The sequence below is a fragment of the Calliopsis andreniformis genome, unplaced genomic scaffold (assembly GCF_051401765.1).
Source record: "Calliopsis andreniformis isolate RMS-2024a unplaced genomic scaffold, iyCalAndr_principal scaffold0048, whole genome shotgun sequence".
Lineage (NCBI taxonomy): Eukaryota > Metazoa > Arthropoda > Insecta > Hymenoptera > Andrenidae > Calliopsis > Calliopsis andreniformis.
This window is the reverse complement of record NW_027480457.1, coordinates 2,906,115-2,920,397: the sequence shown is the minus strand read 5'-3', so window position 1 is coordinate 2,920,397 and position 14,283 is coordinate 2,906,115. Positions and strand designations below refer to the sequence as shown.

At 38.9% G+C, this 14,283-nt stretch overlaps 1 protein-coding gene across 1 annotated transcript in view; it reads left to right on the top strand.

The window, feature by feature from the left end:
* LOC143187524 (KICSTOR complex protein SZT2) overlaps window positions 1-14,283 on the top strand; it is a 155,056-nt gene that overhangs the window by 100,333 nt on the left and 40,440 nt on the right. The window contains exons 14-15 of the mRNA XM_076391738.1: window positions 13,588-13,964; window positions 14,045-14,147. Of these exons, the coding sequence (XP_076247853.1) occupies window positions 13,588-13,964; window positions 14,045-14,147 (480 nt within the window). The remainder of the gene's footprint in view (window positions 1-13,587; window positions 13,965-14,044; window positions 14,148-14,283) is intronic.

Genomic DNA, 14,283 nt, shown 5'->3' with positions numbered 1-14,283 from the left:
CATAGGACCGCATAAGTCCGCGTGCACGATTTCGAGTACCGAAGATGCGCCCTCGCTACGTCTCGGAAATGGGGCGCTCGCGAGCTTGCCGGCGTCGCAAGCGTCACACGACAGGCGGTCAACGTTTATCTTAAATTTTAAACCCGTCACGGCGTTGCTACGTATCATTGTGGTCATGTCCTTCAAATTCAAATGGCCTAGGCGTCGGTGCCATTCATCCGCTTCACTGTATTCGCTTCGGACAACGCACGCCGTATTTGATCCTCCGCGCACGAAGAACAGATCGCCCTCGCGGTCGGCCACAAACTTCACAGTCCCGCGATCGTCTTTCACGTATGCGCGTTTTTCGGTGAAAAGGACACTATGTCTCTTGTCCACGATTTTGGCAACCGAGAGTAAATTTGTACGCAAGTTTGGTACGTAAAGTGCATTCTGAAGCACAATTGATTTGTCCTGTGTACCACTACACGTTATTACGCGAACGTCACCTTTGGCTTCGACGCGCGCGGTCGCGTCGCTGGCCAGCTTCACGCAGCTGTTCATCTCGCGCGGCGTTCCGAAAAGTTTTAAGTCGTTGCAGAGGTGCGAAGTGCACCCGCTGTCGAGGCACCACTTTTGATCAGCTATCGCACTGTACGAAGAATCGCCCGAGTGTCCGACATCGTCGCTCGCGAAAAACAATTCGTCCGCCGCGTTAGCATTTTGACAGTCTTTCTTCCTTTTGAAACAATTTGCGGTCTTGTGACCCTTCTTACCGCAGAAGTCGCATTTGATGACTTTTCGCTGGTTTGCAGTGGCAGCGTCCCTGCTGCTTCGACGACCTCCCACGATGCCGTTCGGCGCCACCTTCGCGCTAGGGAGACGTTGCTTCGCAAGCATGGCGCCGGCGTCGTTCTCGTCCTTATGTTTCCTGGCACATCCTTCCTCGATGATTTTTCCCATCAATTTTTCGATGTCCGGCAAGGTATCACGCGATTTGATCGCACAACAGAAATTGTTGTAGCTGCTCGGCAGACTGTGGAGTAACATCACAGTTAACAGATCACCGTTAATGTCTATTCCCATATTTTGTAGCTTGTCGACGATGTCCATGAATCGTGATAAATAGTCCCGCACATCATCGTCTTCATGCATTTTCTGCGACAGCAGCTGTTCCAACAGCGTAGCTTTCCGCGTAGGGCCTTGCGACGCGTAAATCGACTCGAGTTTCGTCCAGATTTCGCGCGACGTTTCGCAGTTCCTTATATGCTTGAGCTGAGACGAGCTCATTGCGAGAATGAGATCGGATTTTGACATTCGATCTTCTCGAACCCACAGATCGTGTGCCCTCTGCGCCGCGGCACGTGCCGCTCCTTCCCCGGTTATTTCTGGCTTCGGCATTTCACCTGAGACGTATGCCCAGGTTCCATTTTTCGTTAACAAAGCTTCGACTTGAATCTTCCAAGTGTCGTAGTTATCCTTGGATAGAAGCTCGATGCGCAACGGATTGTATGAACTTGCTTGGGCCATCGTGAATTCGCACAGGCGTTCGTTTCACTGACTCTAATGGCGGACAGATCTATGTAGCGTTGCGCGAGGCGTCGTATTCGCGATTTTTTTTTTTTTACAAATACACAGTCGATCGCTCGTCGATCACGTACACTGGGCCCATAACCTATTAGAGCGGATTATTTGGTGTCGAGAAGAACACGTTCTATATAACGACGTCTCGCATCGCGTCGTGTACAATACACACGGCGAGGACCACAGAAACATTTTTGAGGTTAAAACTAACAAAACACAAAAGCGAGCGACACTAGCGTCTCGAACGGGGGACTGCTGGAGGTCGGAACACGAAGGGCGCGAATTGTGAGTCTCAACAACTACAACTAAAGTCGAGCCCCACTTCATCTATGTTCACTGAGTTTTTATATGGTGTTAGCTTTCCTGGATGATGTTTTATGTTATTATGGATCTTTCAGATTCACGAAATGTCTAAGTGTGGTACACATCATCATGATCAACTTTGACAAGTTTACCAACATATATTTCATATTTAACATTATTTTCAGAATGAATCATTGCCGAGCGGCGAATGAAGTGGTTATTGCGTCGGTTATGTCTGTGTACGCGGTTACATCTATGTATGTATACGCAAAATGCGATATGGTAATACTAATACATTTTTGTTAATATGTCGAAAACTATGAGTTTTTGACAATCCAGATAACGACCTTTGTAATCCTTGAGGCTCAAGCTTCCGATCAAAATATAGCACAGCCCCTGCTCGTTATTTCAATAACTAAAGTGGAGCCTAAGGCTGACTTCGGCAGCAACACGGGGAGCCCCCGGAACTTCTCTAAGCCAGACTAAAAGGCCGTACCTCGCTAGAAATTTCAGGCATTTCCCGAGCTCTTGCAGACACTTTTTCTGAGAATCGTGGGAAGAGAATAGTTTATTCTCTATACAGGGTGTTAGAAATATAACCTTCAATATTTTAGAGGTGGTAGGAGACTCAGATTGAAGCATTAAATATTTTGTGATATAGTGTTCGATCCGCCTTCGTTTTGCAATAATAATGCTTTAAAGTCAGCATGTCTATGTGCTAAATACATTTTGTTGTATCTGCCACGGTGTAATTCTTATAAAGCTTTAAAAATCGGAAATGTTCGTGAAAAAGAACGTCAGTAAACACATGCAGATGAAGTGTAGATTAAAAGACTGCTGATAGGCAGCTGTTGAAACATGATCCAGTCATCGACAAAGCCGGGATCGTTTACAGTAGGAGTTCCATTGAAGGACTATGAGGATTTTTGCATACAAGGATCTTAGCACGTGTTCGGATACTTCCGAAACAAACACTATCTTTTTAAGCAACCGAATTCTCGAATTCTCGGTTGCTATGTCAACGGACTCTGTCAATGTGTTCATCTCGCTGATATCCTCGAGCCACTCTTTGTTTCAAAACATAGTGTTAAGGGGGTATGGTAATCACGTGACTTTTTGAGATTGTCAGATCGGTATCTGCTATTACAGTTTTTGTTACAAGAATAGTATTACCCACAGACACGTGGCTGCCTGATGAAAGCAAGATGGAGCCATTCTATGATTTCGAATTCGGAACGCAGCCTAGAAAATTTCCCCCTCTACTGCACACGCTACTATACGAGTTATGTGTACGTGAACTCGACGCTTCGCGACCCACTTCGGACGTTTGCGGAAAGTAAAGAGAGTGCGAATATGAGTCTTACTCTCTCACTCTTGAAACGGCATATTCAACTGTTGAAATCCCTGCAAGCGGCACGAGCCACGCACGATGTTTCCGATTGCTGCGATGTTTTCAGTGATTCAATATAGCACTGAATCGTGTGAATGTAGTGGTATTTATCAAACGACACATGTTATTTGTATGTGTATAACTTTTACAAGTGTCACATTCTAAATACCACTACATTCATAGTATTCATTGTTTGCCCACATCGATGCCTTTCTCGAGATAGACCCTTTTTCCAAATATCGTTTTTATATTAATATGAACATCACGCATATATATGCGTGTACATGCATATACGTATACATATATCTACACATATACAGGGGAAAATTGATTGGCTGTAACAAATTATTCTTTTAGATTATTATTTTCAAAGATATGATGGTCAGGTTCACAGGAGAACCATTTCCAGAATTTGGGCCTAGCGTTTATGCAGCAGACCCTCCCGTATCGGTTTCAAGGGACAATGTATGGCATGTGGCACTTGACGTGTAGACAAGACTTCCTGCGGTGCTCTCTACTCGAGCAGGTTTTCCTGTGATGAAAAGCATTAAACTTTTGTATGCAATATCTCGAAAACCGTTTGAAAAAAGATACATAATTTCTATGTCGTTGAATTTGTCTTGAAACGCACTACAAAGTGATCTGAAAAAAGTATATAATTCTATTTAAAAAACTGAACCAGACTATCATATCTTTCAAAATAATAACCTAAAAGATACTTTGTTGTAGCCAATAAATTTTCCCCCTTGTATCGTGAAAATTTCATGTAAACAGTTTTTTATATCTTAAACAGTTTAGGAAATAATGGACTGTACAGTGTTACAGGGGACACCCTGTGTGTATACATAGGTGGTAACGAAGAGTGTTCTTAATGAGATCATGATCAGAGTGCGCTCCATGGAACTCTCTTCTGTTAAACGAAGCTTTTTCCAGCACAAAATCCACTCATATAAGGTTGAAAAATCGAATCTCATAAACCCATACCTCAGCATTGCTTTTTGCTGGGTTATTAGTAAAACAGAGTAAAATACGTAACAAACTTATTTCGATTTGTGCGAACAATGTGGCGCATTATTAGGAGGGCGGCTAATGTAAAATCGGAATCTGTGATACCCAAACTGGCGATGTGAGTTATTGAAAATGTTGATGAATTTTGGCGAGACAATAACACGTTTGTTCAATATTTTAGAACAGAAAAAATAATATATTGAAAAAGAAACTGAATGATACAAAATATGGTCTTACCTAACTCGCCGTACAAAGCGACTCGCGCGCCTCATGCGTTCTACCGTCTGCGGAGAGAGCACCCCCTCTCCTCTCTGCCTGCCTATACTCTATTACCCCATACACTTCTCCCCCCCCCCCCCCCCCCCCCCCCCCCAACATACACACATTCCACCGCAGGAGTGTATGTACATGAACTCAGGCGTTCAGACCACTTCGGGCAGCTTCGGAAGGTCAAAAGACAAAGATGAATGTAATGTGAACCTTTCTGTCTCGCCTTTGAAACTGATACATTGTCCAAGTCACGGGCACGCGATATAAGCCATGTGTGATCTTTTCGATTTGGACGATTATCCAAATATTATCACTTTCCAATTTACAGTTAGAAGCGGACTCTTCGGTGTGATCTTCAAAGGGTTGTATGAAATTTTGGGGGATAAATCTAGAAATTAAATGATGACATTTTGTGCAATATTTCATGCCTTAGACGCAGCGGCTGGCCGCAACGTCAGACATGTTAATTCTCTGTAAATACATGCACATGTATATATGTATACATATGTATATACGCAATATGTACTTATTGTGAAGAAAAGTTCAAACATATTTATTAAATACAGTATGTCCCACGAAACCCTGGACAGTCGATTATTTGCTAATCTATTAAAGATACGAAAAAAATTTTTATATGAAATTGAATGGCAAGAGGGGGCTGATTTATTGGCCGTAACAATTGTTTTTTATCATTATTGTTTACAGAGATATGAAAGTTAAGTTTGGTTTTTTAAATGGGATTATATATATTTTTTTTTTATCAATAGATAGTACGTTTCAAGACGAATTCAGCAAACTTTAATGTATACACCTTTTTTCAAATAGTTTTTAAGATATTACGCGTAAAAGTTTACTGATTTTCGGTGGAAGAAAATCTGCGAGACCAGAAAGCACAGTAGGTAGTCTCGACTCTCGACCACACTTAAGATGCTACGGGTTAACACGTTCGACGCGCGACAGAGTAGATCTATCGAGTTGAGCCTGTTTCCCCGGAGAAGTATTGACCCGGCGGTGCTGCCGCGCGCTAGCATACAATCGGACAAAACTTTTTCGACCATTTTTTTACCGACGCACGCAACGTGTTAAACCGTGCCTCTTGAAACTGATACGAAGAGACTGTGGTAGGAACGGCAGGCTTAAATCTTCCACCGAAAATCAGTAAACTTTTACGCGTAATATCTTAAAAACTATTTGAAAAAAGGTGTATACATTAATGTTTGCTGGATTCGTCTTGAAACGTACTATCTATTGATAAAAAAATATATATATAATCCCATTTAAAAAACCAAACTTAACTTTCATATCTCTGTAAACAATAATGATAAAAAAAAGTGTTACGGCCAATAAATCAGCCCCCTCTTGCCATTCAATTTCATATAAAAACTTTTTTCGTATCTTTAATAGGTTAGCAAATACAGTAATGTTGCGGACGAGAGCCGCTCTCGGGTCTGGTCGCGGCTCTCGTCCGCGACTGGTAGTCGATTCGGCTTCCTTTGCTCTCGGTCGCCGAGATAATTGGTACACGACCGGAGAAGCAAAAAAAAAATGGTCTCGCTCGACCGTCGATGCTCGAGCTTGATGCCCGAAAGCAATGACGTCAGAAAAGACAAGGATAGCATTAGGGATTTAAATATGAAAAATTGAAGTTCCTTATTTGCAAACAGATTTTCACGCAAGTAACACCAATCGATTCCTTGTGCTCTCCCGATTAAAATGATACCAAATACGACATGATTCCAATTATTTTTAACAAAGATACATAAAACTTGATTTGTAGAACGGGTCATTCCACGCGAAATCGGGCACGTTTCGGAGCAAGTTCTTGTAATTTGCTCAAATTTGAATATGTTGTAGTCTTTAACGATATTTAAACGTGCCCTAAAGGATTTTTCAAAATTTTGAAAATTGTCGATTTTACAGCTGTTTGAAGTTAAGTGCTACCTTTTTTTTAAAAAATTATAGCTATTGAACTAGTAAGCGGATGGAGATGAGCTTTACGGTGCTTATAGAGAAAACATTGAAGTTTGTAAAAAAAATTATTTCATTTAAAAAAACTTGTTTTTTAATCATCTTTTTTGCAATTATTTTAAACAAATGCAGGTTTTTAAGATGATGCGCGATTTTAAAAATCTGAAAAAAAAGGAGAATATAGTTTGATCCTTCCCCTTGATGGACAAACTTTCAAAAAGATGGACATTTTAAAATTGGCCCTGTGAAAATTGCTGAAAGTTGACGCTGCGTCGAGTCGCACTACTGTGGCGGGCGCGTCGTCGCTGGCAGCCTACTCGTGTCCAGCGGACGAACGTGCGTTATTATTTGCGATCAAGGCGGCAAATATTGGTGACTCACTCTTTGTCAATGATACTTATTGACAAGTTCACATTCATTTTTGCCATGTGAAGTTGCAAAAAAGTGCCATTCTGCATTAATACCAAAATCTTCGAAATGAAAGCTAGGATTTAAGAGATTATATTTATGTTTTCAAGAATAAGACGAAGATTGAGTTACCAATATTTATTGATTGCATTAAACCTTGCAAATACTCGGAGATAATGTAGAGTAATGTTGGGTGAAGTCGCCTTGATTCCAAATAATAACGCACGTTCGCCCGCTGGTGTCGAGTAGGCTGCCAGCGACAACGCGCCCGCCACAGCAGTGCGACTCGACGCAGCGTCAACTTTCAGCAATTTTCACAGGGCCAATTTTAAAATGTCCATCTTTTTGAAAGTTTGTCCATCAAGGGGAAGGATCAAACTATATTCTCCTTTTTTTTCAGATTTTTAAAATCGCGCATCATCTTAAAAACCTGCATTTGTTTAAAATAATTGCAAAAAAGATGATTAAAAAACAAGTTTTTTTAAATGAAATAATTTTTTTTACAAACTTCAATGTTTTCTCTATAAGCACCGTAAAGCTCATCTCCATCCGCTTACTAGTTCAATAGCTATAATTTTTTAAAAAAAAGGTAGCACTTAACTTCAAACAGCTGTAAAATCGACAATTTTCAAAATTTTGAAAAATCCTTTAGGGCATGTTTAAATATCGTTAAAGACTACAACATATTCAAATTTGAGCAAATTACAAGAACTTGCTCCGAAACGTGCCCGATTTCGCGTGGAATGACCCGAACGAAAGGTCATGCTCATCGCGTTATGTAAACAGACCCGGGCGCGACTCTCGTCCGTGAGTGGTAGTCGATTTTAAGCACGACCAGTCCCGAGCGCTGCTCTCGTCCATGAATGGTAGTCGATTCTAAGGCACGACTAGACCCGAGCACGACTCTCGCCCGCGAGTGGTAGTCGATTCGACGAACGCGGCTCTCGTCGTATGGCTAACTCCCTATTATGTATTCCCTCATATTTTTGTGTTCAATTATTTAATGACTGAAATTATTAAGAAAAAGAAAGCGTAACACAAAAATTATATAAGTTCCGTTTTAAATGTTTAGAAATTTTTCTTTTTATTTTCAATATCTTCTTTCCGACATCGATTAAATATAATATACATAAATTCTGTTAGCCAAATCTTCATTTACATACTGTCATTTTTAGCTTCGTCGCAAACAAAAAGAAATCTTGGATTGTCCATTAGTAATAGCTTATGCTGTAAAAAAAATAGCATTAATTAGTTCTTATTATTACAAGTAATATAGAATATATAATGAACAGCATCAAAAAGTGCAACTTATCTTTGTTAAGAAATCATGAGATATGAAGGGTTCTGCTGGCAGGGCTGTTTTTTTTTAAGAGAGATTGAATTCAGAGTTGAACAAGATTTCCTACTGAGGAGCAATTTTCAATACACAATGCTGATACCTCAAAGGCAATTTTGCCCACCCCTGACTTAACTATTCGTACGCAGTAGCAAGGACGTGGACCATTCTGTAAAAAATGATACATACATACATATTAATTAACAGTGTGAAAATTATAAAAGATTGCTGGACATTTTCAACAAGTGTTTTTTACCTTCATTTAATCACTGGGGGGTTAGGTCTGGGTTAGGTCTGGGTTATATCCTGGGTAATAATGGATGGACTGGCATTCTGTAATAAAATTTCCGTAAATTAAGTGTAAAAATTATAAAATGTTGCTGGACATTTTTAGAACGTGTATCTTACCTTGAAGTTTTATTGAAAACATTATTGCTTTTTGCAGTTTGAGCAAGCAAACACCTTCGAGGATTCTATAAAAAAGTTCACATTAATTAATATTAGGAAAATTACAACAGCTTATTGCACATTTTTGAAATGTTTACTGTACCTTCTTCTATTTTTTTATAGTGTATGTTATCTTCCCTAACATCTTGGGTTTTCTGAAGCATTTTTATTATTCCTTCCCCTATTTGTTGTAATGGCTCATTGCCTTCTGCAAATAAATGTAGCGTATTTTGCATCATGTTTAGCAAATGCTGCCTTTTCTCCTTCGTCAAGACTTTTCCTCTCTGATCCTCTATATCGGCTTCTGTTTGCTCGTTTCTCTGGGTTTCCATGGGGGTGCCTGCTTGTTCTGAACGTTCTTGCACTATTATGGGACTTTTTTCTTGTGGTTCCGGTTCGGGTTCCTCTTCGTCCGTGTCTTCTGTCTCTTGCATGCCGATATTGCATAGTTCTTTTTCAACACTGTTTAACTCGCATAATATTTCGGACACCTCATAGACGTTAGACATTTCGCCAGTAATATTATTTATAATTTCTGTTATCTCTGATTCAATAGTATTATTTAAATCTTCGCTATCCTGTGCCTTCTCATTGGGAAAAATTTTATTCCAGCAATTTCTTATGTCTGATGAAGTAATGGAGGTCCATGATGCGTACACTAAATCGATGCATAATTTTATGTTAAATTTAGAATAAAATTCAGAAACGCCCTTCGAATACTGTAGGATGTGGCGCAACATTTGATGACGATACTTATTCTTAAATTTTGCAATAATGCCTTGGTCCAATGGTTGCAAAATAGAAGTCGTGGTAGGCGGCAAATAAACAATTTCGAAGAAGTCATCATTACATTGTTCTTCAATCTTGTGCCCCTGGCAATTGTCGATAAGTAATATTACTTTATCTCGGAAACCATTTTCTACCTGGAATTTTTCTACTGATGGTTTAAAATGGTTTTCAAACCAATCTCTAAAAATGTCTCTCGTGATCCATGCCTGTTTCTGATCCTTATTAATTACAGGCAACTTTCTGCGGTTTTTTAATGCACGTGGTTTTTTATACTTATGGATAAATAAAATATCCAACTTATGACTTCCGCTTGCATTGCAACACAAACTTACTGTGACACGGTCCTTTTTAGCTTTCGTCCCACCGAGCTTTGTTTCTTCTTTATGAACCAAGGTTTTTGAAGGAATAGCCTTCCACATTAAGCCACTTTCATCCATGTTGTACACACAGTCCAGGCGAAATTCTTCGTCCCTTATCCGCTTCACAAAATCGCCTATGAATTTTGTGGCACCCTGTTCATCAGCGCTGGCTTTTTCACCGTAAGCACGAAGTGAGCGAATGTTATGGCGCTGTTTAAAGTTTCGCACCCACCCCAAACTGACTACAAATGATGCGGGAGCACCGAAATCATCCGCTATTTCTCTAGCCTTTTCCTGCAGCAAAAGATCCGTCAATGGATCACCCATTGTCCTCCGATGTACGAACCACTGGAATAAGCGTGATTCGATGCTATCATACGTTGGTCTCTTTATTAATTTTTTTTTTAAGGTCTGGGTGCCCTTTTCTTGCAGAGCTAATAAATGTTTGCCATTTCGACGAATCCGGCGAATAGTGGTGATAGCAACATTATAGTGTTCAGCCAGTGCACTACATGAAACACCATACTCCAATTGTTCCAATATTTTTAACTTATCTTCGAAAGACAAGAAAACCTTAGTTTTGGTTTTTTGAACTTGTGCCATTCTAATAAATGTAGTCACAAATGTACACGAACACACAATGACACGATGATATGATAATACACAACACTGTTGTTACAAATATTAAAATCTCAAGGCAGAATGGATTTTCAATATCCTAACTATATTTCGCAAAGGTACCGCAAATACAATTCGCGAAGGGCTTCCTGATAAACTGACTCGTTCGCAAGGTCGCACAAGAATAGGACGCATCCTGATTGCAGAAAACCCAGCGTTGAGCCTACGGGTCACTGTTGCCAGGTCAGGTCCTGCCGTGGGTTTTTCCGGGGGTTTTCCCTGCAAAGGGCCATGTTGTCGCTGTCACGATAGAACAGCCGGCCGTCGCTATCGCCGCGGAGCGCCAAGCAATTGCCCATGACTTGACGATTATTAAAAAAGCCGTATTTTCTTACATGGTACACTACACCGATGTATATAGACGTTCCAAAAGCTTGTAAAGAACTGATGGAAAAGTAACTTTGACGATTTTCCGTAAACGTCGCAGGGTTCCAACCTTTATTATTTAAATACCTTTATTATAAATAATTGGAATCATGTCGTATTTGGTATCATTTTAATCGGGAGAGCACAAGGAATCGATTGGTGTTACGTGCGTGAAAATCCGTTTGCGAATAAGAAACTTCAATTTTTCCTATTTAAATCCCTAATGCTATCCTTGTTTTTTATGACATCCTTGTTCTCGGCCGTCGAGCTCGAACGCGATGGTTCCAAGAATTGGTTTCTCGGCGGCACGTATCAAACGAAGTAGTGGGGATAAACCGCGGCTCTCGTCCGTGTACACGAAACGGCTCTCGTCCGTGTACACGAAACGGCTCTCGTCCGTGTACACGAAACGGCTCTCGTCCGCAACATTACTGTAATCGACTGTCCAGGATTTCGTGGGACATACTGTATGTATTTATGAATGAAAATTTGTATACCAAAATTACAGTATTCGCGAAGTAATGTTACATACAATTTAAATATTTAAAGACAAAACGGAAAAGTCCTTTTTATCCTGGGTATCGAACACACGATCTGTCATTTAGAAAGAAATCATCATCCGCAGCTACCAATCAGCCTTCCTTGAGAATATTATTAGTTTCTAAGTACATATATACGGGTTTGTTTTAATCGTTCATAAAAAATACACATAGAGATATTCCCTAGAATGTCATCACTTGATCTGGAGGTCCATCCCAAAATAAAAATCTCTGGAGATTGCATCAGTAACGGATCTACGCACAAGCCTTAATCGGTTTCCTCAGGACCCATAAGACAGAGATCCCTCATACAACAATAAAAATATACTTTATGCAGTCAAAAATTCCGTACGTACAAAGGAACAGAATAGTATTAGCAACCACTGGCATAAATTTCAAGCAAATCGGATGAACGTTTACGGAGTTGGCTTTTAATACTTATTGTTAGAGTATGAATTGTGTAGCTATAGCTACATTATTGTCGCGATAAATGTGAAACAGACGTCTTTTCAAATGCATGATCTAAATATTCTTAATTTTATGTGTATTTAATTTTGTATAAAAATAAAGCAATACATTTTCTGCATAATTCGTTTATTTTAATAGGGTTCTAGAAATTTGGAACATCTCGGGCCTTTTAAAGGCTGGATGCATCGCTGCCCTTTTTTAACAAATCAAAAAGAGAAAATATTTGAGCAATTGAAAAGATTATGCCTGGGGCTCGTGCTGCTTGGCGGCAGCTTGAACAGTTGAATCTCAACGTTTCGAGAGCGAGAGAGGAAGGGGTACATCTGCCTTCTCTCTCGACTTTTCGTAACTGTCCGAAGCTCCGAAATGTATAGTAATATGTGTAGTGAAGAGAGAAATTTTCTAAGTCGCGTTTTTAATTTGGAACTATAGAGTGACTCCTTCTCATCTTCATTAGACAGCCGGGTATCTGTAGGTAATACTATCCCTGTAACGAAAACTGCATCGGCAGATGCTGACCTCTCAATCTCGAAAAGTCACATGACTACCGTACCCTCTTAAGACTGTATTATATCACAAATTATTTATACCATATTTTCAAAATTATAAACAAATGATTTAAGCAGCAAGAAAGAATGAATTCTTTGATACCCTTACCGTGGTGTAACCCCTTAAGTTGCATAGGCCCTGTGTATGCATATAATGTATAGGGTGTTTCTTTTAATAATAATTTTTCAACAAATTGTTTGACATAAGGGGGGACATTATGTCGTATAAATGACTTTTTGGTAGATAGAGTAGTGGGAGAAATTTTAAATCCAAATTATTTTTTTTTAATAGAACCTTATATGTCTTTACTTATTATAGAATATCATTTGTTGAGACGAATTCAACAAAGTATCCTATGTAATAATTCCTTGCGGTACGGATCTAGAAACGCGTAAATTCTTCAGGAGTCAGATAAACAGTTATTAATTGATAGCTATTAATCTACTCCCTGACAATAAAGATCAAACTCCTTAACTCTCTTTATGTTAAGGTTAGTACATATTCCTTGATAGTGATTGATATCTTTGTCTCGGAAGGCAATGAAAAATTTCCTCCAAGCAATGAAGAAGTATTAAAAAAATATGGAAAAGGAATTTCTCAAAAGAATAAAAAAGAAGATTTTTAATAATGGTGGATATCATTAAAAATCGTCGAAATCCTGTTACTGTCTTAATTAAACAAGATAAATACTATTTAACTTTTTCCATTTATACTGTCCTGAATGATCCTTTATATTTCTGGCAGCTATTTGTGTTTACCTGACTTCGGAGGAATTTACGCGTAACTAGATCTGTACTGCAAGAAATTACTCGATATGGTACCTCGTTAAAGTCGTCTCAAAATACCATCGTGTATTAAGTAGAAAAATATAAACACCGTTTAGAACCATATGTTCTCCCTTACATCAAACAATTTTTGCAATAACATTTTTTTTTATCTCACCAGTTGTTCACGAGATAGTTCCCCGTTTCCAGTTAAAGGAAACACCCTATATGTAATGTACAAAGTAGAAAGTACATTACAGGCGTTGAATTCATTTATAGCCTGGAAGTAGTCCTAAGATTTTAAATGTTTCTATACGATTAGTAAATTATTATTATATTATTGTTCGTAAATAATAAGTACTACTTATATTTATTATAATAGATCAAAGAAGTCTCATGGAACATTGTAAATTGCTCAGCTTAGCTCATTGTCATTGTTACGTTGTCGCTGTATACAAATCGCTGGTGCTGCATCAACCTCTTAGTTATGAAGATATGGAAGCTGCAGTAGAGCAATGTGAAGAAAACTTAATTGAAATTGACATAACAACATATTTGCGATCCGTATGCAGACATTTAAGCAAACTATCAAAAGAAGGTTTATTAGATCAGTCAAAAGATTCTGCATGTGAAGACGTGGAACCATTACACAATTTAATTAGAGACAAGTTTGAAAGAATAATGACAGTTGCTTTTAGACCAGTTCCTGCACATCCTGAGTTTTATTATTGTTCACCATCATATATGGTAGATAAAATGGTTTGTTATCGATTTAATGTGAGCCTATTTCTACAGCATAGATAAGAAATAAGATTGAATAAATAAATTACAATTAACAGGCTTCTGCGGGATTTCAAAAATCAGATAGTGATGATGAAGAAGAGCATTTCTCTTACCACTCTATACATACTGAATACGCATCACGTAATATCCATGAAAAAGGTAAGTTATTGTATATCTTTTGAAAATGCTGAATAAATTTAACATAATGACACTGTTGCATTAAATGGTAATGTACATGCATACCATATTATCTACATAAGTACTAACTTATGTCTTTTATATTCTTACATATTGT